The 21,962-nt window shown below is 38.3% G+C and overlaps 1 protein-coding gene and 1 pseudogene across 2 annotated transcripts; one reads left to right on the forward strand and one right to left on the reverse strand.

The window, feature by feature from the left end:
• Nucleotides 1–21,962, reverse strand: part of LOC144657986 (uncharacterized) — a 522,126-nt pseudogene that overhangs the window by 475,825 nt on the left and 24,339 nt on the right.
• On the forward strand, nucleotides 1,102–20,399 carry LOC144658979 (phosphatidylinositol 4,5-bisphosphate 3-kinase catalytic subunit beta isoform-like). 2 transcript variants are annotated; one of them, XR_013571826.1, is made up of 20 exons: nucleotides 1,102–2,326; nucleotides 3,714–3,950; nucleotides 4,619–4,825; nucleotides 5,478–5,702; nucleotides 6,113–6,154; nucleotides 6,948–7,051; nucleotides 7,384–7,468; nucleotides 7,597–7,718; nucleotides 10,170–10,209; nucleotides 10,811–10,914; nucleotides 11,702–11,801; nucleotides 12,479–12,535; nucleotides 13,521–13,639; nucleotides 14,702–14,811; nucleotides 16,039–16,117; nucleotides 16,227–16,394; nucleotides 16,703–16,820; nucleotides 17,525–17,670; nucleotides 18,608–19,415; nucleotides 19,515–20,399. XR_013571826.1 is itself a non-coding variant. In XM_078519501.1 (19 exons), the coding sequence occupies exons 1-19, from the start codon at nucleotides 1,538–1,540 to the stop codon at nucleotides 18,873–18,875; spliced, it is 3,120 nt and encodes a 1,039-aa protein (XP_078375627.1). In that variant the 5' UTR covers nucleotides 1,102–1,537; the 3' UTR covers nucleotides 18,876–19,429. The 2 variants fall into 2 exon arrangements, 1 of the variants encoding a protein (XP_078375627.1); XM_078519501.1 differs by lacking the exon at nucleotides 19,515–20,399 and having other exon boundaries at nucleotides 18,608–19,429.

Genomic DNA, 21,962 nt, shown 5'->3' on the forward strand with positions numbered 1-21,962 from the left:
TGTTCAAGATTTCCATGGGTTAAGTTGCCTTCAACTAGTTTCATAACAGTTAAGACCACAATTCTGCGAAATCCCCGTGACGTAGCTTTTATAACAAACACTTATTCGCGCCCCTAATTAATTGAATTTCCTTATTTTAAGAGGCATAGACAATCCTTTCTGCGTCTTGCGTCTACGCCTTGTCGTATAACTGCCGCGCCTATTATTTTCAGCGTTATAAAAGTACGAAGAAAAATTATGTCGTTCGAGTCTATAGTGTAGTTACAGAAAACCACGCAACTTTCAGGCTACGAGAGCAGTTAGGTCTTTCCTAAAGCCCTGGGTTCATGGTTTTTATTGTTTTTCATTTTTATTTGTACAATTTAAAATATAATCTATACACTATTGCTTGCGAATTTGTTTACCTTTGCGGATAACGCTTGACTAATTCGACCTTCTCGTTGTGCGTACCACACGGAAGCAAGACACTCTAAAGGAAAGAAAAGGTCAGGCGATCAAATAAAACAGATATAAGACTAAATCAGGCAAAATGCTTTTATAAAGAGGGTCTGATCGGAAATTAGAAACAATCAGCAGTGTTTCTCTTGTGTTTCTGCCTTTCGTGTGAACTGCATGAACAATTATTTTGGAAGGTAATGTATCCAGGAAGTCATGTCACTGAAATACGACTTCAGGACTCACTCAAGCAGTCATTGTCCTCTTACGGGACATGCTTGAAACTGCGCGGTAGGGTGGGACCACCTATCCGATGCTATCCTCTAAATAAATCATTAAGTCTTCTATTAAACAAGTATTCAACATGTGAGATTTGGGCCTAATATTTTCACTGAATTGCCCCGTTTAGTAGCCTTCTTCAAGTTACTTCAGGTGGCTTTTAGAGGGGCTGGAACCACGACTGACTGCCAAATTTTTACGAAAAGAAAATTACAAGACGTTAATTACTTTAAATGGCTTTTTTAGTTTCAGTCATAATAATGCACTCAAACAGCATAATAGCACAGGTGTCATTGAGATAGCCAACGTCAAAGGAACAAAACTTATGGTCGAACTATTTTACGTTTCCTTTGGTTCAGACTACTTGGCCCTTTCCGCGGTCAAAATTTGTTACGACAACTCGGCTGGCGCCGGTTTAATGGGCGAGTTAAATTAAATGTACATCTTGTAGAATTAAAACAATGCTGAACGCATGCCATTTTTCTATTGGCGTTCATGGAACATTTTACTTAAGATTAACCTCTCGATTTAATAATTTCTTATCGTGCAAACTGGCTTGTGTTCTTTCTCGTTAATTTTAAAGCAATTAAAATCTGGGAAGTTGTACATTCGTTTCTTTGTATTGTAAAATTGTAATAAGGGTCCCCGGCCGGAAGCGGAAGTCGGTTGAAAGGCGCGTCAGGCGAACAATACTGCCAAGGCATTGTGGGATTAATATGCGGAAATATGGAGTCGCTTGTGGGAGTTGTTAGTTGTGGTTGAGGTTTATAAGCATTATTCTGCATCTAAACCTGTTTTAAAGTCACTCTTACCAAGATCAAACATGCCTCCGGGAGTACGGCGTAATTTTTGGGACAATTACGAACCTGCTTCGTTGGTTAACGTCGATTGCTTTTTGCCAACTGGAGTCGTGATTCAGCTGCAAGTTCGAATCGAAGCACCTCTGGCAGAGATCAAGAATCGATTATGGCGAGAAGCCTGCAATTATCCGTTGTTCAATTTGCTCAAAGACGCAGCAAACTACGTTTTTGTGTGCGTAAATCAGAAAGGAAAGCAGGAAGAACTGTTGGACGAATCGCGCCAGTTGATCGACGTCCGTCCGTTTAGACCCTTGTTGAAACTGATCCACAGAAAAGGGGACAACGAAGAGAAACTCTTCAATTCTCACATCGGCAACCTCATCGGGAAGAGCTTGCATGAATTTGATCACATGCAAAACACCGAAGTGGACGATTTCCGTCGAAAGTACCGTCAGTTCGCGGAGAGAATAGCCTGCGAACGACGCCAGCTTGATTGGATGGGACGAGCGATGTACGCATACCCTCCCGAGGTAGAAAGCACTGATCCTCCTTCACATATCGAATCAAATTTAATGGAAAACAGACGTTTCTTAGTCAATGTGGCCATCAAGAACAATCGAGCTTCTATAAAAGACATGCACGCTTTTAACGTTCCCGCAGATGCATTTCCAGAAGAGCTCTTGGTGTTGGTGTTGAGGAAGCGAGGTGCGATCATGGGAGTTTTGGACCTTGATAAACCGGGAGACTACGTGTTAAAGATTGTTGGGCAAGAGAGCTATTTACTGGGAAATTATTCGTTATTGCAGTACACGGTATGTAGCTTGATTTACACGGGAGAAAAGAAATTATCAGTAGATTTTATTTAAGCATAAATTGTACGGTATCTTAAGCTTGATGTTTTGTTTTGATACGGTTTCGAGTTTCTGCCTGAAACGCGCTTGATCTTTCTGTTTCGACTGCAATTTGTTTTCCGGGATTGATCCGTTTTGGATGGCACTTAACCAAAAAGACTCCTCTCCCAAAGCAAAGCAAAGTTCATTACACTGCGTCAAAGCAAATGTAGACTATAAATTCAATCCCAGGGGGGGTTCTCCGACTTATAAATGACGGGGATGATCGAATGAAGGCAAAACTCAGGACCCAAAAAAATCCCTAACTCTTCCGACATTACCCAAAAAAATCCCTGGACCAAAAATAACCCCTAAAAAAATCCCTTGTTAAATTACCCCAAATTGCTAGGAGGGGCAATAACGCTCGTGTTTGTTTATTCATCATACCATAAATACGCCAAGGCCGTGCCAAATCACTTTAGTTTATTTTTAATACCCAAAAAGATCCCCTATTTGAATCAAGTCACCCAAAAAAATACTTGCCAAATCTTCTTACCCAAAAAAAAATCCCAGAATCGAAAATTTCAAACCCAAAAAAATCCTTCGATCATCCCCGTCATTGACAAGCCGGAGTACCCCCCCTGGGAATTCAATGGCAATTAATTTCATAATCGATTGTCTTGATCTTCCTGCATTTCAAATCTTGTGTATTATATCTCAGGGGCATTCTGGTCGTGGGGGGGGGGGGGTGGGGGGTGGCAGGGGGCCTTGTCCTCCCAGTTACCACCGCTTCCTTTGTGGTTTATGCCTCTAAATGAAATTTCTACTGCAAAGTATTTCACAAACATGCAAAAATTTTTTACAATTTCTTCCTGTGTTCCCATGCACAAAGCACAAAAGAGGCGCAAGAGTCACTTGGGGCCCGTTTTTTTATTCACAATTCTGGACTGAGAATGGCCAGAATGTGAAATGCGCACATTTTTCTATTCCACATTCCTAATACCAAAATGGACAGAACACCCTTCTGTCCATTCTGCTCCCAGGGGCAGAATGAACAGAATGCTGCAAATGAAAATCCAAGATGACTAGCAGCACAGCCCATAATTCAAGGAATGCATCTCCTCTCCTTTGTGAATAGCACTGCCAGAACATTTGGCAAATCCATTACAGTCTAGTAGAAAAATTGCTGCGATAATGGCTGCAGTGACAGCCTCTTTGTCGGCTGCCATATTTGTTGCGCAGTGTTAACTCATGCCAGTACATGTATAATACAAAGAGTATTATCCAATGTAGCTGAGCAGAGAGGTGGTTGTTTAACTTTTGCGGAAGTCTGACTGTAATTTGCTTTTTTTTCTCTCGTTTATTTCAGTACATTCGTACGTGTGTTTCCAAGGGTGTCAGACCAATGCTCTCTCTTGTACTTCGTTCCTCCCTTCAAGTCGAGGTACTCGACGTTAGCGGGATAAGTCGCAGATTTCAAGGAGGGGCAGCTCCCCCACTACCTCAAAAGCCACAGTCAGCAAGCTTGTCGCTGTGGGATATTGAGACCCACGTGCGACTCAAGGTGCTTTCTGCAGCTAATGTGAATGCAGGTGACTTGATGAAGGTAAGCCAGTTTAGTTTTTTTTTATTGAAAACATGCCTTACTTATAATTACAAGTACACTTCTTACATAGAATGCTAGCACATTACTTACAATACAAATGTGTGGTTCCAGAAAATATCCATACCCCCACCACAGAGGGAATTTCACATAAGACCCCCCACCTCTCTGGAATTTCCATTTTTGTTAAGAAAAATAAACCCCCCACCCCTCCGGAATTTTCAAAAGTATATTGCTTACCCCCCAGCCCCTCTGGAAAAAAAGGTAAATAATTTGTATAATTCTCTAGATTTTAGGCCACCTCCCTTATGAACAGTTATAGTGTATAACAGATCAATTGGAAGATATAATAAAACGATACATACATGTACTGTTGAAGACAAAATATCGAAATTCCTCAAAAGTAAACAGACAAAATATCTGGTTACCATAGTCACTTGTCAAATTACTTTGTTGTATAACCATCCATCCCTTTTCATTCCAATCGCTTTAGAAAACCGCTAAATGTATTAGAACATGGATTTGAAGTGTTGATATAAACATTCACCGTAGACGTGATCGCAAAATTATGATCTTCAAAGCATTTTGAAATGCCTGTGCACAGGAATTTGTTACAATGTTCTTGTTGGATTATATTTTCATTGCTGATTTGTTACTTCTTGATTTTTTAGGTTTGTGTCAGAGCAGGTATTTACCATGGTGGAGACGCACTGTGTGACATCACAAGCACAAGACCAGAGAGTGGATCAAATCCAACCTGGAACCAGTTCATAGACTTTGATTTAAACATGATTGACATTCCTCGCATGGCTCGCCTCTGTCTAGTTATTTATGGTGTTTATGGTGCCACAAAGAAATCGAAAAAAAAAGTAAAAGAGGTAAAAATGTTATTACCTGTCTGATTTTCATTATAAATTTCTTTCACTTGTTTTTGGTCTAAATGATAAAGATAAAAATTAATGTTTTGATAAAGATGTACTTTTCAACAATGAAAAGAGCATGGGACAGAAAATTATGATTTCTCAACGGGTATCAAACCCATGGCCTCCCAGATACTGGTTAGGCGCTCTAACCAACTGAGCAACAAGAGACTCGTGGTGAGCTGGGCCATTTACTAGGTGGGCCATTAAGGTTGATACATGTATGTGACATGCATGCATACTTCTAGGATCAGCAATGTTGAATTTATCAAGGTTATTGTAAATAATATAAATGGTAAGTTGCTGATCCTAGCAGTATGCAGAACACGAGTCACATATCGACCTAGTAAATAGCCCAGCTCACCCTGAGTCTCTCGTAGCTTAGTTGGTTAGAGCACCCAACCGGTATCTGACAGGCCATGGGCTCAATTCCCGTCGGTAGCTCAGAATTTTTCTTTGTGCCATGCTCGTGTCATTGTTGAAAAATACATCTTTATTATTTATCACCAAGCTAGAAATTTACCATCTTTATTATTAACTACACTGTACATTTCTATTTATGAGTAAGAGTAAGAGGTCAAATTTAAAGCTGTTTGGTTGATCTTTCTAGGAAACCATTCCTGTTGCATGGGTCAACACAACCCTGTTTGATTATCAAGGAAAGTTACGGCAGGGTCCTTTGAAGCTCTTTGCGTGGCCTGTACCTGAAACCATGGCTGATCAACTCAATCCAGTTGGCACTGTAGTCTCCAACATCAACACGGCAACCTCTGTATCACTCAACATTGAGTTTCCAAGTTACTCTCATGCTGTTGTGTATCCATCATTTGATACGGTAAGAGGAAGTTATGACATTTAACACATTGTAACATAAAAATTATAATTATCTAGTGGGTATGTGGCCTTTTGAGTACATATAAGTCCAAAAGGAATTTTTACAGGGCCCTTTTACACTACAGCAAAAATTGGTCTAGGCCCATCAAAAAATTGACCCAGACCTGATAGGTTTTGCGAAGAAAGAGTCAAGTTTTTTATCAGGTACAGACCAATTTTTGCTGCAGTATACAATGTACTGGTAAGTGGGCTTCAATCCCTAGTTTGTTTTACTTGTGTCCCTTTTTTTATATAATTTGGAGGAGTCTCCTTTTGGGAAATGACTCTAAATGAACATAAAAGAAAACTAATGTATAGTAATTTCTAAGGAGAGTTAAGGTTGTAATCTGTTTCTTGTTGCTTCATGTGCAGGTTGCTGAACTAGCTGCAAAAGTTACTGATGCCAATATTTTTGTGAGTATACTTTATGTATGTTATGGTTTAAATTATTTTATCTTTGGTTTAAATTTTTCAAACCAGTTTAATTTTTATCTTTCATTGTCTAATATTCATTAGCATAATCTGAAACAAAGGGAATAAAAATAAAACTGGTTGGAAAAATTTTGAACCAAAGATAAATTTAAACCACAGCATGTACATTAACTCATAGTCATTAATAAAATTATCAGACCTTTGCTTTAATAAAATGATTTGAATTCAATTTATATTGATGCACAAAAGCTGACATGAGCAACCACTTGAAAGATAGTTAGTGGGCCATAAAATAAAAAGTTGACATGACTGTAATATACCTGCCAACTTTTCCTGGGTCAAAGGCGTAAGATTTTTATCCTGAGAGTGCCAGGATTTCCGAAGACGATACGAAAATGTCCGAAGTTTTCCGAAGACCTTCGAAGTATTCCGAAGATGTTCCAAACATCTCCCGATCCCAGTACCTGGACATCTATTGCTAAACACGACCTCGTTCCCAATGCTTTTTTTCATCAAAACTCTGTCCTTTCGGGGAAGGTATAACCATTTACTCATTTTACATGGAGTTTATTTTCTCACACTGGTTTGAGATTACATTTTTTGGAAAATGTGTCGTTTTTGGTTGAAATAACTCACATTTTTTGACTAGGCGTGAGAAATTGGTTCGTAAGCGTGAGTTGGCGTGAGATCAAAGTTTTCAACTCGTAGGCGTGAGACTCACGCCCAAGGTGTGAGAGTTGGCAGGTATACTGTAACAAATTTATTGTTAATACAGGGAGGAGCAGATCCATCTTTGCTTGAGCAACTGAGGCAGATTGTAAACCGTGAGCCTTTGGCCCCAATCTTTGAACAAGAAAAGGAACTGGTTTGGGAGAGAAGGTTTGTCTTCTTGAGCTGTTGTTATCAAACTGTGACATTTTCCTTGATTCCTAGATTTTATGTTGGGGTTGTTAGGATTGTAAATTTTAGATTTTGGTCTCAGGGCGTTCAAGACTAAATGCCAATATATGCAAAGAAATATATATATTTTACTGTATATATTTAATTTCTGGTATTTTGATATCTTTTAGGGGCCAAAAAAAGAGCTTTTCCCATGCTCAGATTGATATCCTTTAAGGGTTTGACTGTTTCACAGGGAACCCCCTCCCCCCTGCTCTTGTTGTAGTTCCAAAAGTATTTACTATTAACTACACGTGTCATTGTTGTTGCAGAATCGACTGTCGAGAACATTTTCCACATGCTTTAGCTAAACTCTTGTGTTGTGTGAAATGGAACAGCAATAAAGACGTTGCTTTGGTATGTACTGGCTACTTTGTGACATTTTTTAGAACTACAAGTTCTTTATAAAAAATCAGTTCCTGGACTCTGGTAATTTTTTCTTTTCGTAACACAATAATAAGTATGCAATATTAATGTTCTTTCAGATGCAAATTCTGCTTCAAACATGGCCCAGGCTAGAGCCAGAGCAGGCTTTAGAACTTTTGGATTACACATACGCTGACCAAGAAGTCAGGAAGATTGCTGTGCAGTGTATTGAAAAAATGAGGTAGGTATTATTTTTATTGATGTAAACATCTCAACTAATATTCTTCCATTCAGTGGTGAATGAAAAAAAATTATTTGTGAGATATTTCATAGAATACCGTAAACACCTGCGGATAAGCCGCACCCGCAGATAAGCCGCACCCTGAGTTTAACAACTCAAATGTTGGAAAAAAGTTTTTTTGAAAGTAATTATCAAAGAAAATTCAAAGTCAAGTCAAAAATCCAAAGTTTAGTCTTTTGGAAGTCTTCTTCATCGAACGTAAACTCAATGAACATTGAAACAGAAAATACTTAATCAGTCTTACCCACAATTTGAGCTCTTTAATAATGAAAACCAACTTTGACATATTATGGGTGATCTTTTTCTGGCATTTGTTGACAGGTATTTCTTCATTCAACGCAGTTTTTCCATAGGTTTTTGTGTCACAACAACAAGAACTTGCGTTTGCCGAACGTTCGTAGCTTAGTAACCAGGCATTTGATCGGACGCGAAATATGGGACTGGGGCGAGAACGTAAAGCAAAACAAGATGGCGATGGAGGCGTTCGGGTTTCATGGCTATCATATCGACAAATTAAAGAGATTTGGGGGCCATCTATTAGGGATAAACTCGTTGCATGAAGAGAGTTTCGTAATCAGTTCGGCAAATTTTCCATCAAAGTGCAAAAGGAGAAAGAAACAATTGGACATCTTACTCGTGAATACTTGTGGTATTTTCTCGCTCGTTAAGTATCAATATTACTGTTAAAGTTGTCGACACTGCAAACAGTGTAGGAGCTGTCAAACTTGCAAAAGCAATGACCGGTACTCTCTTGTAGTTTTATGTTATAATAATTTACATAATTTTCCATTAATTAGCATCAGTTCACGAAAATCTGTGGCACCTTTTCCGAATGTTCCCGCAGATAAGCCGCACCCCCGCTTTCGAGCGAAATTTTTTAGAAAAAAGGTGCGGCTTATCTGCTGGTTTTTACGGTACTCTTTGTGTGATAAAACAATTATTAAGAGTTTGTTAATTTAATTGTTTCTCTCATGGCTTGGTCACTTAGGATGAATTGAATGCTTATAGGGGCATCTGTTCACTTATCCTAGTTATATGTGACCCTCCACGGGAAAACAGTGAAAAAGGTGAACGCACGGGCACGCGTGTCGTGGCACGGCACGCTAAGCGTGTCACACATCGCACGGATATGCACATGTTTAATAAGAATGGCACGGTTGATATTGTTTCGCACGCTAAAGCTTTTATCTAAGAGAAGTGTGCTATTTGGCACGCTTAACGAGCGATATGACACGCGTGCGAAAGGCCACGCATGAGATATGGCACGCACGCGTGCGATAAGACACGCTTCCCAAACCAGCCTTCGTTTGTAACTTTTACATCCGTTTAACTTCTTATGGCACGAACGGGTCGAAGCTATCTAAAGAAAAACATGCTAGACAGAAAAAAAATGCTTTTCATTTTTTTGTTATCATACTAAGACAAACAAGCTCGCATAACTTACGTACTTACCCGATGAACGTGCATAACAGTTAGCTAATTCCAGATCGTACGAGGCTTATGCATAAGGCGAAAATAAAATAGAAATAACTTCGATTGAAACCACGATATTTAATTGTGCTTTTAAAATATAGATTGCTCGCAAGATTTCAGTTCATCGAAATCTGTTGATTGCAAGTAAAATTCGCAAGCGATTTGTAAACCCACGCAAAATTAAAGAACAATCGATCGCGAAGCTCGCTGCTCAAACCTCGCGCTCGATCGCTAGCTATTTCTAGTAGCTCGCCGCCCGAACTACACGCTCGATCGCTCGCTTTTTTGCGTTCGTTCCACGGATTTAAAAAAAAGTTTCTAACGTAAGCTTTCGCTGGTTTTATCTCCGATTATCTGTCGTTTACTTTGAAATTGATACTCAATTAAAAGGCTCGGTTCGTCGAAAATCTGCGATTCAATGTTTGTTTGTTTCGAAAGTCGGCTTATACGGCTGCCGCTACAACTACGCTTATTGAGCACCGACCTTGCAAAGCTTGTACGTGTGATAGTTTTACAAGACGAGAACGGTAAGTTAAACGTTTTTTTTGGACACAGCTAGCGTGCCATTTTGCACACTTGATTTGCGTGCTATTTGACACGCTGGCGTGACATTTCGCACAGTACAGTGCTCGACATGGAACATTGTTCGATAAGACACGCGTCTTTGTTTTTATCGTGCGATACTAACAAAAGAAAATTTTTAATTAGGCGTGCCTTCTGACACGCTGCTCGGAAGCCGGCGTGTCATTTTGCACACAGCCTATTGTTTAGCATGCCATTTTGGCGTGCCCGTGCGTTCACCTTTTTCACTGTTTTCCCGTGGAGGGTCACATATGTAGCACTTTTGTGCAACATGTATGCCCTATATGCTGTAATCATTCTTACCAGTTTTAAGACTTTTTGCTTATTTTTTTTCAGTGATAGTGAAATTTCGCAGTACCTTCTTCAGCTAGTGCAGGTAACAAGACGTTTAGTGTGTTGTTTCAGAAAATATCCATACCTCCCCTGTGAAAGGTTTTTTGGCTTGACCCCCTCTCCTCTCTACTTTCTTTTTTAGCTTTGGCTTTTGAGACTCCAGTCCCCCTCCCCCACCCCCTCAGTCTTTCCAAGGACTTTTTGTGGAGTGGGTATGGATATTTCCTGAAATGACACAATTACATGTAACTGAGAATACACTTGATCCCTGCCAGTGAAAATTGACAACTGAATTCAATTACCAATATCACCGCACTGCTGCATTTACAGCAGACTCTCTTCAGTGGTTTTCTGTGAATGAAGCAGTTTGCAGTCTCAAAATGAACCTTTTGAGTATTACATAAACTATGTATAACATGTTTTTGTTATGAAGATGAAGTATTCAACATGACACGAGCATAGGACAAAGAAAAATCTGAGTCCCCGACGGGAATCAAACCCATGGCCATGGGGACTCAGATTTTTCTTTGTCCTATGCTCGTGTCATGTTGAATACTTCATCTTCATAATTTATTACCGAGCTTAAAATTTACCATCTTTATTATTTATTACAAACCATGTTTTTGTTGTTATTGTATCTACAGGTTGTTAAGTATGAATCATACCATGACAATGACTTGGCGGAGTTTTTACTGAGAAGAGCTCTGAAGAATCAGCACTTTGGACATCAATTGTTTTGGTTTCTCAGGTAAACTTATCTCTCTGCTCTGTTCATTTGCTTTACCCACTTCTGAATCAGCACTTTCATTCTCAATATACATGTAGTTAATGATAATAATGATAATGATAATGTATTTATATAGCGCATTTTTCATATGTATATGTTCAAATGCGCTTTACAAGTACTGTAATTTTACTACACAATTGTAAAGGCCAGACCACAACACCGGGAGCTTCGTGCTCTAAGTACTCTGTTCTTTGCTCAATTAGTTTGATAAGGATGTTACCAAAAGTCAAATTGTACTACATTAACTATTTGTCATTTTATATTGGGGTGCATTAATACATGTATATATACATTTTTAACTCCCTGAGAGTCCGCCTAACATAAGAACAAAAATCTCTTGAAAGAATCCACTCTCTTAGGGTTACAACTTTGCCATACTTTCCCGGTGGCACGAAAGGCAGAAACAAAGGACCTCCACTCCTGTCTGTTGTGTAAGCCCAGGGCACATTATAGGGATTTTACAGTACACTGTACATGACAAGCTCGTGACAAATCTATAATTAACATGACTTGAAGGGCATATTTCAACAGTAGGAATAAAGGTTATATTTTGCTAACAGAAAGACTTGAAATTCTTGTAACTGTTGCTAATACATTGTTCAAAATTCTTGAGGAAAATTTCATTAAGTCAATAATTTTCTTCCAAAGTAGGCAGATCATCGATTCTTATGACAATTATTATAGTAAATGCAATGATAGATAGTTCTACAAAGAAGTCACCATATGGCTGCTTTATTTGATTTATCAGAGCTGAAATGGAGAACCCTGAAGTCTCAGTGAGGTTTGGTCTGATGTTAGAGGCTTATTGCCGTGGTGCGCCATCACACATGAAAAGCCTGCAACGCCAGGTTTGTAAGGATTTGTCACTAGTGTTTGTTTTGGGTGGCTGTGTAAATTTCAAGTTCTGGCTTATGGCTAGTAGAAAATTGTTTTTTTTTTTGGCATGTAGTAAGCAAAAGAGTTAGTTTTGAGGCCTGACATCATCTCAGCTGCAATACATGTAAATGCACGGTCATTTAATCAGTATTATTCTATATTTCATTCATCGGTCAGTTATTGTGTTCATTATCTTATCTAGAGTTGTTCTAAAAGTGCTTGCAATGCAATAAATAAGAAAGAAAAGTTAATAATTTTATTGTTGTAAATGCATGTGTTCCGACTTAGATTACAATCACCTTCAATTTAATGCTATCAAAAAGGAATTCCTTCTTCCCTCTGAACATTGTTGCAGAGAAGAAGACAACCTTCCAGATAACCTGCAAACAGGCTTCCTTCGTGGGGGAAAAATTGAGGATAGGATGGAGGCCGGGTGGAGTTAGCACAGCTACATGTGTCTTCTTACCCATCCTTGCTCATCTTGCACCACTCTCTTTTTTTGTTCTAAGTCCTGCTAGGGAGGCTGTTTGCAGGCTACTTTAGAATCACAACATTGTTAATCAGGTACATGAGGGAAGGAAAGTAGAGACACAAGGCTGTTGCTGTAAATTTTACTCAATATCTAAATAATACAACGTTCATTTTTCAGGCCCAGGCTCTAAGCAAGATGAAGGCTGTGACTGAGTTACTTCAACTTATAGACAGGGTATTGCTGATAATTATTTTTCTCTGTTTATTAATAATGTTAATGTGCAGAAGTGTATTATGCAGAAGTGTGTTATAACATAAGTTAATTGAGTAAGAAGTGAATTGTGTGTCATGTCTTGATCAGTGTGTTGGATGCATGAAAGCGTCCCTGGTGGGGAATCCCATGTCAAAGGGGCAGAAATGCTGTCCTCTATAGATCGGTTTATTGTTAGCAACTTTGTATTCGGTAAGCTATTAGCAAATTCAGTAGAGTAATTGTAGTGCAGTTAATTATGTATTAATGTCTTAATTTGTTTTGTAAATTCTTATGATTTTATTTGGAGTGTAATGTGAAATGTTGAAGTGTAACATTACGTATTGTAAGGTGTAATGTAATGTGATGCAATGTAAATAATAAAAAAAAGAAATGCTGTTGTCTTGCTTAAGGTATAAATTACAGATTTTCATCTCACTTTGTGTTTTCAGGACAAAGATTTAATGTAGAAAAATATAGGGTTGCATGTGAAAAAAGATAAGGTGTGAGGCGTGAAAAATATGTATCTTTTACGTGGACTGTTCTCCTTTAGGGGCTTAATCCAATTTTTCTGATAAGCATCCCTGTCCCTTAAGTATGGTCCCCCACCCTCACCCCCTCAGATAGAGTGGCCCACGTTAGATGGCTGGCCTACATGACTTGTATATGTCCCTCAATGCAGGAGACAGAAGGGCATGCAAGCCTTTTGACTTGTAAGGCCCACCTGACAAATTATGGGGGAGGGGGGGGGGGTTGATGTGTGATGGACTGGCAACACATCCAGGGGAAGTAGAAAGGCTCCTAGTTGCTTAGTGCTACATAAACCAGGGTAAGTTCTGGCAATTTGGGTCATGTCAGGCAAGTGCCATCTTTACCAGACATGTTACAAAGGATGTTGAACTCTTCGGGATTTACTTAACTGTGCAAAGCTGCAATAATTTTTAAAAATAATATTTTGCTTTATTTTCAGGACAAAAAGGAGAAAGGTTTGGAAACAATGAAAGAACTTCTTCGTCAGAAAACCTATCAGGGAGCACTATCTAAAGTCAACTCTCCTCTAAATCCAATCTACAAGCTGCGAAATTTGAAGTATGCGATTTCAGTCTGAGTAATCATATTCTTACAGTCAAAACAGCTAAAGTGTTTGCTTTAGGAATGGCTGCCACAATAGCTTTCATTAATCCAGTTTTCATTAATCTCATTTCAAAGTAAATAAAAAAAAAAAGTGTTTGGTCATTCAACCATTCATTTCCGAGTTGCCCCTTGCCTCTGTTTCAAAACGAGTCTACATGCGAAACCATTCATATGAAAATGAGTTTCACCTTCATGTCCATTTTGATGCAAATCGAACTCATTTTCATTGGAATGGTTTCGCATGTAGACATGTTTTGAAACAGAAGAAAGGGTAAATGTTTTTGGTATTTTTTTTTTTTTTTTTAAAATTTATAACCAGGCAAACTTTGCAATTCCCGATTTTTGGAATCAAATATTTTTGTTTCCCTCGGAAGTTCAAGAAATCATGATTTCACTGTAAAATACCACCTCTGTTTCAAAGAGGGAGAAAATATCGCCAACAGTTTATAAGCAAACTGCAATAAATATGCATAAGGGGTTGAGTTCAGATTGTCACACTAGGCGCCGCACTTCAAATAAATTTGAAAACTGAAGTGAACTGATGAAATTGGACCCCATGACCTCCTTGTTCTGGTTCGGACTGAGCTTTGACTTCACTCCACCTCCCCTTTTTTGGACACCTCTGGATCTGTCTGTCTCTGGCTTTTTATCTAGTCTGTGTAGTTGGCATTCAAAGGAGAAGGAGAAGGGCAGTTGGAGTGCAAAATACAAGGCAAGAGGAGAGAGGTTGAAGCATGATTGGGAAAAGGGAAACCTTTCCCTCTCCTGCAATCTCGCTTCACACTCTCTCCTTGTGCCCTGCGCTTCGCTCTCGAATTCCCCCTCTTTTCTCCTTTGAACCCTCCCCTTTCCTAGATTGTGCTGTGCTCTATCCTCCCACTCAAACTCCCCTTTGCACTCCCCTTCCCCTTTGAAAACCGGCCACACAGGTTAGTTTTTAACTTAGGACTTTTAGATATACACTATTTGTTTGAGTTTCACTTTAATTGTGAAATTCTGACTTGCTTTTTCTGTCAGTGTTGAACATTGCAAGTTTATGGATTCCAAAATGAGACCACTATACTTAGTGTTTGAAAATTTGGATGAGCTTGGAGACCTCGTACGCATTATCTTCAAGAATGGTGACGGTAAGTGTGGGAAATTATAAAATCCTAAAATGTTTACATGCGTAAGCGCAGAACATTATCCTTATGAATATAGAAATTATCAGTTGTGATCTGGAGAATCTCAATATTTATTAAAATAATTTTTGTTGTCTTGCTTTTTAAGCGATGCTGTTATGACTGCATTACTTTATGTCATGAGAGGATTGGTGGGATCTGTATCATTTACAGTTGTGCACAGTCGACCAATCATTAGAACCAAATTGGACTGGGAACTAATGCAAAATTTTATTGTTCTGTACTCAACATTTCATTGGCTGGAGTAAAAAATGCTGAAATTTATTGTTTCCGTTCTGCTTTGGGATTGGTTAGCTTTGTCTGGGTGACCCCGGTAACAAAAACCACGCTGTAAAACCCCCTTGAGAAACGCCATTGCTTCAGCATGCTGATTGTTGGCCGTTTATTAAAATTACTTGTGATATTTTGAGGCAAACTGATGTACAGTCTGTTTTGTTCATTGTTGTTCAGTGAAGCAAATCACATCTACATTATATCATTTGACAGATGTATTTTCATGTTGACTGAGTGGTTGACAAAACAATGTGTCACTGACAATGAACTCTTCTGATTGGTCTACATAAAAAAAAAAAAACCTGTTGTTTGGGTGCGCTGAAACCAAGTATTTGGTTAAAATAGTATCGTATAGATTTAATAATTTTTATAGAGGATTAGTTGCAGTCGCATTTACAACCACACTTGTCACACAATACTTACCCTGCATGATGACCTAAATAACGCTGTTGACATAGACTTTGGTACCCATGTCACGATTAGTTGGGGCACTTTTCTGTGAGGCTCAATAGTGTAATTACTATCCATGTGTGTGCCTCTTCTATGATCAATTGTATTTTTATTATTTTTACTGGTTTTTCTTTTTTATATTTTTTTAGTTGTTTTTCTTTTTTTTAGGTTTTTTTATTTTTTTTTTATTTTTTTTTTTTTTTTTTTTTTTTTTTTTTTTTTTTTTTTTTTTTTTTTTTTTTCTCCCCCCCAAACCTGGGGCCCCTTTAAAAAAATTTTTTTTTTTTTTTTTTTTTTTTTTTTTTTTTTTTTTTTCCCCCCCCTTTTTCCAAATGTTGAATGAAACATCCTCAGCATTGAATGGAGGGTAAGCAAAATAATTATTGTTGAGGCAGTTTACATTGTAATTTTAACACTTAAGATCTGAAATGAACTGTGTTTGTTACCCAGATCTCCGTCAGGACATGTTAACGTTACAACTTTTCAAAATCATGGACAGGATTTGGCAAAATGAAGGCCTGGATTTAGGGTAAATTCTGTGACAGATGTACTGGATATTTTTTTCCATTTTAACAGCTTACTGTAGTCTTACTGATTAAGTCAGTACTTAATCTTAAAGCTTATCATTTCTGCCACAGAATGATCCCATACGGTTGTTTATCCACCGGCAGCTCGATTGGAATGATCGAGGTCGTCCATGATGCAGAGACTATCGCCAAGCTACAGAAAACTAAAGGAGTCACTGCAACCTTTGCTAAAAACTGTATCTGGGATTGGCTAAAGGAGTACCATGCCAATGAGGAAAGGTGTGTAGAAAGAGTCTAGAAATTTAAACAAACTATGGCAATAAACTGAGTAGTTTTTCAGACCGGAAGAATGTTTAGAATAAAATTTAGCTGGTCTCTTCTGAAAATGTTAGTGGAATGACCATAAGAAATTTTATCTCATTCTCATTTTTCTCCATACTGGGGTAAAAGGTTTTACGGCATTCGATTAAATAGTTTCCACACTTGTCAGTTGTTTTCGAAAAAATAAAAAATCTTATTTATATTTTCAAGTTGGTGGTCTTTTTTTTTGCTTGAGCTTGAATTGTTTGCTGTTGTTTTTCATTTAGTTTATTAGAAGCTGTGCGGCGTTTCACGCTCTCCTGTGCAGGGTACTGTGTGGCAACGTATGTTCTGGGGGTGGGTGACAGGCATAGTGACAACATTATGGTGAAGAAAACTGGGCAGGTAGGTTGGTGACTGTATTCATTAGAATCACAAAATAAGAAAGCAAGCACTACCCCTGCAAGTAGTGCAGTAGAAACATTGGAAAAGTCACTTGTGCCAAGTCACTTTTTATTTTAGTTTTTACCCTGATTTGGCTGATAAAAGGCACGCTGAACTCTAGATCCGGCAGTTTGGGTTGGAGCCCTGGTGGCAGTCATTGTGCCGTGTGCTTGGGCAGACTCCCAGCGACTCTTCATTAAGGAGTTCAAATTGATTACAGCGAGTTGCTAGGGCAACGTGACTCGGGGGAGGGGGATCTGCGATGTACTATCTTCCCATCCCGGGGGTGTGTGGGGGGGGGGAGGGGGAGAGCAATACTTTTGGTCGCTTTATGCCACAAAACCGGGCACTTGCGGGGTGAGCCAATTTGACCAGGGATTAAACTTTACCTGGTATGGCAGTGTGACAAACGTCTTCCTTTTTCGTCCTTCACTTTGTTTCTGAAGTAGCCTGCTAAGCAAGCGTCTATTATTTCTTTAGGTGCCCCCCTCCGCCTTTCGCGTTTCCCATATGCATGCTGGAAACATAACTACAGCGCCTGCTAGTACACAGGCTATTTCTAAAGAAACAGTAGCTAGTGACTATGGGCCTTACTTGTAAAAAGACTTCTGTACGTTGATTATATAAACATTTTAATGTGGAGTCTGCTTTGTTTTCCTTTGCAGTTGTTCCACATTGATTTCGGCCACATTCTGGGAAACTTTAAGAGCAAGTTTGGAGTTCGGAGAGAAAGGGTGCCTTTTGTGCTCACCGATCATTTTGTGCACGTAATTTCTCTCGGCAAAGGAAAAGAAACAGTTGAATTTGAAAGGTAAATCCCTTTGTCTCCTTTGTTAATATTATTTGAGTCGTCAAGCAACATTGAAAGAGGCGTGGTGACCTAATGGGTAGTACGTTGACTCCGAATTGAGTTGTATGGGGTCATTGTGTTGTGTCCTTGGGCAATACTCTCATTGTGCCTCTTTCCACCCAGGACTAAATGGGTTCCAGTGAACTCTTTTGAGCGACGTGACAAAGTAAAGGAGGGGTGTGGGTTGGGGGATAACTGGTGGTGAACTGATACCTCATCACACATTCTCCCGGCTTAGGACAAATAGAGATTATCTAGTTCCTTCACTCGTTCTTTCTTTTCTCCTTTTTTCTTCCGGCTTCCTTAACATCTTTATTTCAATGTGTAAATTACAGCTGAACCAGGCGAGTAACCAGGCCATTTTCAATCAATCAATTAGCTAGGTGATCTAAATTCCAAATTCCGTTTACGGCCGTGTAGTTGGAATGTTAACCGACATTAAACCTGGTAAGCGGTTCCTATGGAAATAACTCTAAGAAAAATAAATTTGTTTAACCGATTTTAATGAAATTCTCGGTTGGAGTATTAAAACAACTCATGTGTTTTTGTCGGGGACAGCTGTGCAAGACAAATTTTACCTAATTTTGTAAGAATTGAACAGACGCGTAGCAGAGCCAGCTGCCAAAGAAAAGAACTTCTTGAACGATGACAAAGGAAAAAAAAAAATCATTGATGGCTTTTAGGAACGAAACCATTTCACAAAATGGCATGCAAATGTCGACAAGCTTAAGGAGTTACGTAAGGTTATTTAAACGCGCGTTCCTTTATGCGGCCAATAACAAAATAAAGGTGTAATTTTTATCAGAAAATTTACCAGATTCCCTGAAAAAAAATGAAACAGTTTCTCAAAAGAGCGTCCGCGGTTTTTTATTCATTTGCGGTTTTCCCTCCGTTTTAGATTTAAACAGCTCTGTGAAGAAGCTTTTCTGATTCTGCGCCGTAAGGGCCCACTTCTGATCAACCTGTTTGTCATGATGTTGTCCGCTGGCCTCCCTGAACTGCGGTCACTTGACGACATTGGCTACTTGCGGAAGACTCTCGTACTGTCTCTCTCAGAAGAAGACGCCATCAAAGATTTTAGGAAGAAGTTCGACCATGCTATCAACAACAGCTTTTCAACGTCAATGAACTGGTTTGCGCACAATGTTAAAAGAGACAACCCTTGAAAAGATTCAAATATTGCAGTGGGTTTGTAGTCACATTAACTTCATTCCCGTCCTAAAAGCCTGCGATATTTTGGACAGTGTTCACCAAGAAGATCGTGGCCTCAAAGGTCGTGAATTCTATGACGTCATCACACGAGCAGCCGTGCCAAGAAAACGCGGGAAACGACACGGCAACCAGTCTTTACTTGATTTCCTTTTGAGTTTGATAAGCTGGAGAAAAGTGGAGCTCTATTCTGATTGGCTAGAAACTGACACTAAAACAGCCACAGTCTAGCATAAATGCACACGAGCAAGGGTTGGCTAGTTCAGAGGAAAAAGTTCTCTGTTTAAGGTTTCCTTGCTGCTATGTACGGCGAAACACAGCAAGCCTTTCCTAGACTGGTTTTCTAAAGTTGATACAGCTAATTGCAAAGAGAAGATTTATCAAGCCGAGAAAATTTCAAGACTTTTTACCAAAGGAGTATTTTTTGCTGTAGACACTTTGATCGTGTGCTTTTATGCTATACTAATTTTAATAGTCGACGTTTTCAATTTAAGTATGTTAGTCACTTACTAGTAAGGTAGCCTTTAGAACAGGCGGTTTCGCGCTTCGCGCGATCTCGCAATAGCCCCACAAAAAATAAACCGCCTGTTCTGCAGGCTACTAGTTAGGTAGATTAAGTATAGTTTAATTTTTACTTAGCAGAGCTTTTAACATTGCAATTATTGTAAGATATGTACAGAACTAAATGGGGAGATAGCTAGTTTTAGAATAATAAGATTGAATTTGTTGCTATTAGCACTATTTGGAAATAATTCGAATTCAACCAATTTTTAGGGAATTTTATGTCTAAGTATAATACATGAAAGTGTGAATTAGTACTGCAGCTTAAAGTTGCTTTGATTTTTTTTTATTATTAATCAAAGAATGCTATGAAATTTTATTGAAAGATTTATTTTTACACCATTTTGTTGACAAATTTTATCGCAGTTAGATTTAATATAAAAGTTTTTCTGTTGAAAAGGGCTTCTGAATGATACTCAATTATAAACAATATCTTTGACCGTGTTCACACCTGGGGGCAACCTAGTCTGAACACGACTTTTAGTGTTTTACAGTGTATATTCTGTAAAATCATTCATCGTAGAAAAAATTCAAAACCGGTTGATAGCTTATTATTTTTTTTTTTTTCAAAATATGCCTTTTATTTCGATCTCAAAGCCAGGCGATCAAAACAAAAAACGCCCTATATACTGGATCATACGAAGTCGATTTTCAAATATACCCCGGCTTAAATACTCGTGAAGCTTAATATGCATTCGCTTTGAACGTTTTGAGCTGGTCATTAATTTTGCCATTTGTCAAAAAATGCATGCACGTTTGAAACGTCTGCTAGATAATATATAGATATATTTTTTCGATATATGATCCCATTTCCACATACCAAATTCAAAGTGTCTTAGAATTTTGTTTTTAAATTTGGCTGGGCGAGGAGCAATCTATTCGTCTTCATTTGCAGTAGATTACAGGGTTCAAAATAAATTTTTTTTAAGCCTGAATTTGTCGCTTTTTGTCAAGGCTGATTTTTCCCGGCTGTTAGAGAGCTATGCATTTTCAAGGACACAATCCATCTGCATACTGACGTTCCCAGATGCATTCTGGGGCGATTTCAACACAGTCGGCCATTTGTAAGTTTCCGAGAAGAATTTACGGCAAAGCAAAGTGAGAATGGATTGGAGCATTACTTCTTTACTTATTTCTTATCAATATCTGAGAAGGTGGGGCGGCCCGTTATCATCTTAACACAGAAATGAAGTCGCCACGTTGGCGACATAACCGTAAAACCAGAAGCGTAGAAATGAAATTTGTCGCATAGCGACCAGTAGTCGCACTTTCTAGCCCTGTAGCTGTTATTTTCTGATATGAAATGTTTACCACATACCGCAACTTTGATTTCAGTTGGCCGATCAAGGCTGATTTTTCTATTTCTTCGGTGAAAAGTAGCCGGCAAGTGTCGTCAAACGCCGGCACCGCCGACAGCCGGCTGCTATTTTGTACCCTGGATTATTTTGTTCGTGTCTCTTATTTTTATATTTTTATCATGGGAGCTCATGTAAAATTTGTCTTGAATTTAACTTTTCTATTAATTTTATTGTTCTCTTTAATTTTTTTAAAATACCTTTAATTCTTGCAACGAGAAATAACAAAGATACAGTAATATATCTAAATTTAAAAGTGTCTTAAAATGAATTTTGCAAGTTTTATTTTGTGCAATAAAATTTCGTGTATATTTCGCGTTTTATGTCCATGTGTTGTTTGCAGATTTCTTCGGTTTTATTTGCTTTAGAGAGGGGGTTTAATCATCCCGATACAAATATTTGACATGTTTATCAATACTCTTCAAACCTCATTGGTCGCGACTGTGAAATTCTTGATAATAGGGACAGTCAGTAGGGTGCCGCCATGTTGGATGTTTATAAATTGTATATTGTCTTTAAATTGATTTTCGATCAATAATTTCGAAGCTTTTGAAGTTGAATTATAAGCGCTTTCTTCATGCCATATTTTATAAACAAATTTTTTGAGCAACAGCGCAAATTAGAGAATTGTTGGAAAAAACTGCAAGGAAATTTAACTGTTAACTGTTTGTTGGAGGCATTCCTATTATTTTAGCGGTCAACTGATAAACTAGAGGTACATTCACTTTTTATTACTCTCAATACAATACCTACACAATACATCTAATACTGGAAATGAAGTACGAAACAAACAAAATAATCCATCGTATGGCACAATAAGCGAATATACCTTAGACAATATACCCTAAGAATTTTGAAACGTTTGTATAAAAGCTGACTAATTTCACTTTTTAGCGAGAACACCTCGAGTTCTACACAAAATATTCCATTTCAAGAGACCAATAATTTTATGTACAAGCGTTTTGACATCTCCAATATATTCTAAAAAAATGAAACAACTATTTAAAAGCTCACAAATTTCACCTTTTTGTGAGAACACTGAGTTCTACTCAAAAAAATTCGATCTCGAGAAATCTTTCTAACAGCACGGATTCCCTGCTTATTTATGGTAGTTTTACAGAAACTATG

Source organism: Oculina patagonica, chromosome 6 (genome assembly GCF_052425735.1).
Source record: "Oculina patagonica isolate OP01 chromosome 6, crgOcupat, whole genome shotgun sequence".
In the NCBI taxonomy this organism is placed as follows: Eukaryota; Metazoa; Cnidaria; class Anthozoa; order Scleractinia; family Oculinidae; genus Oculina; species Oculina patagonica.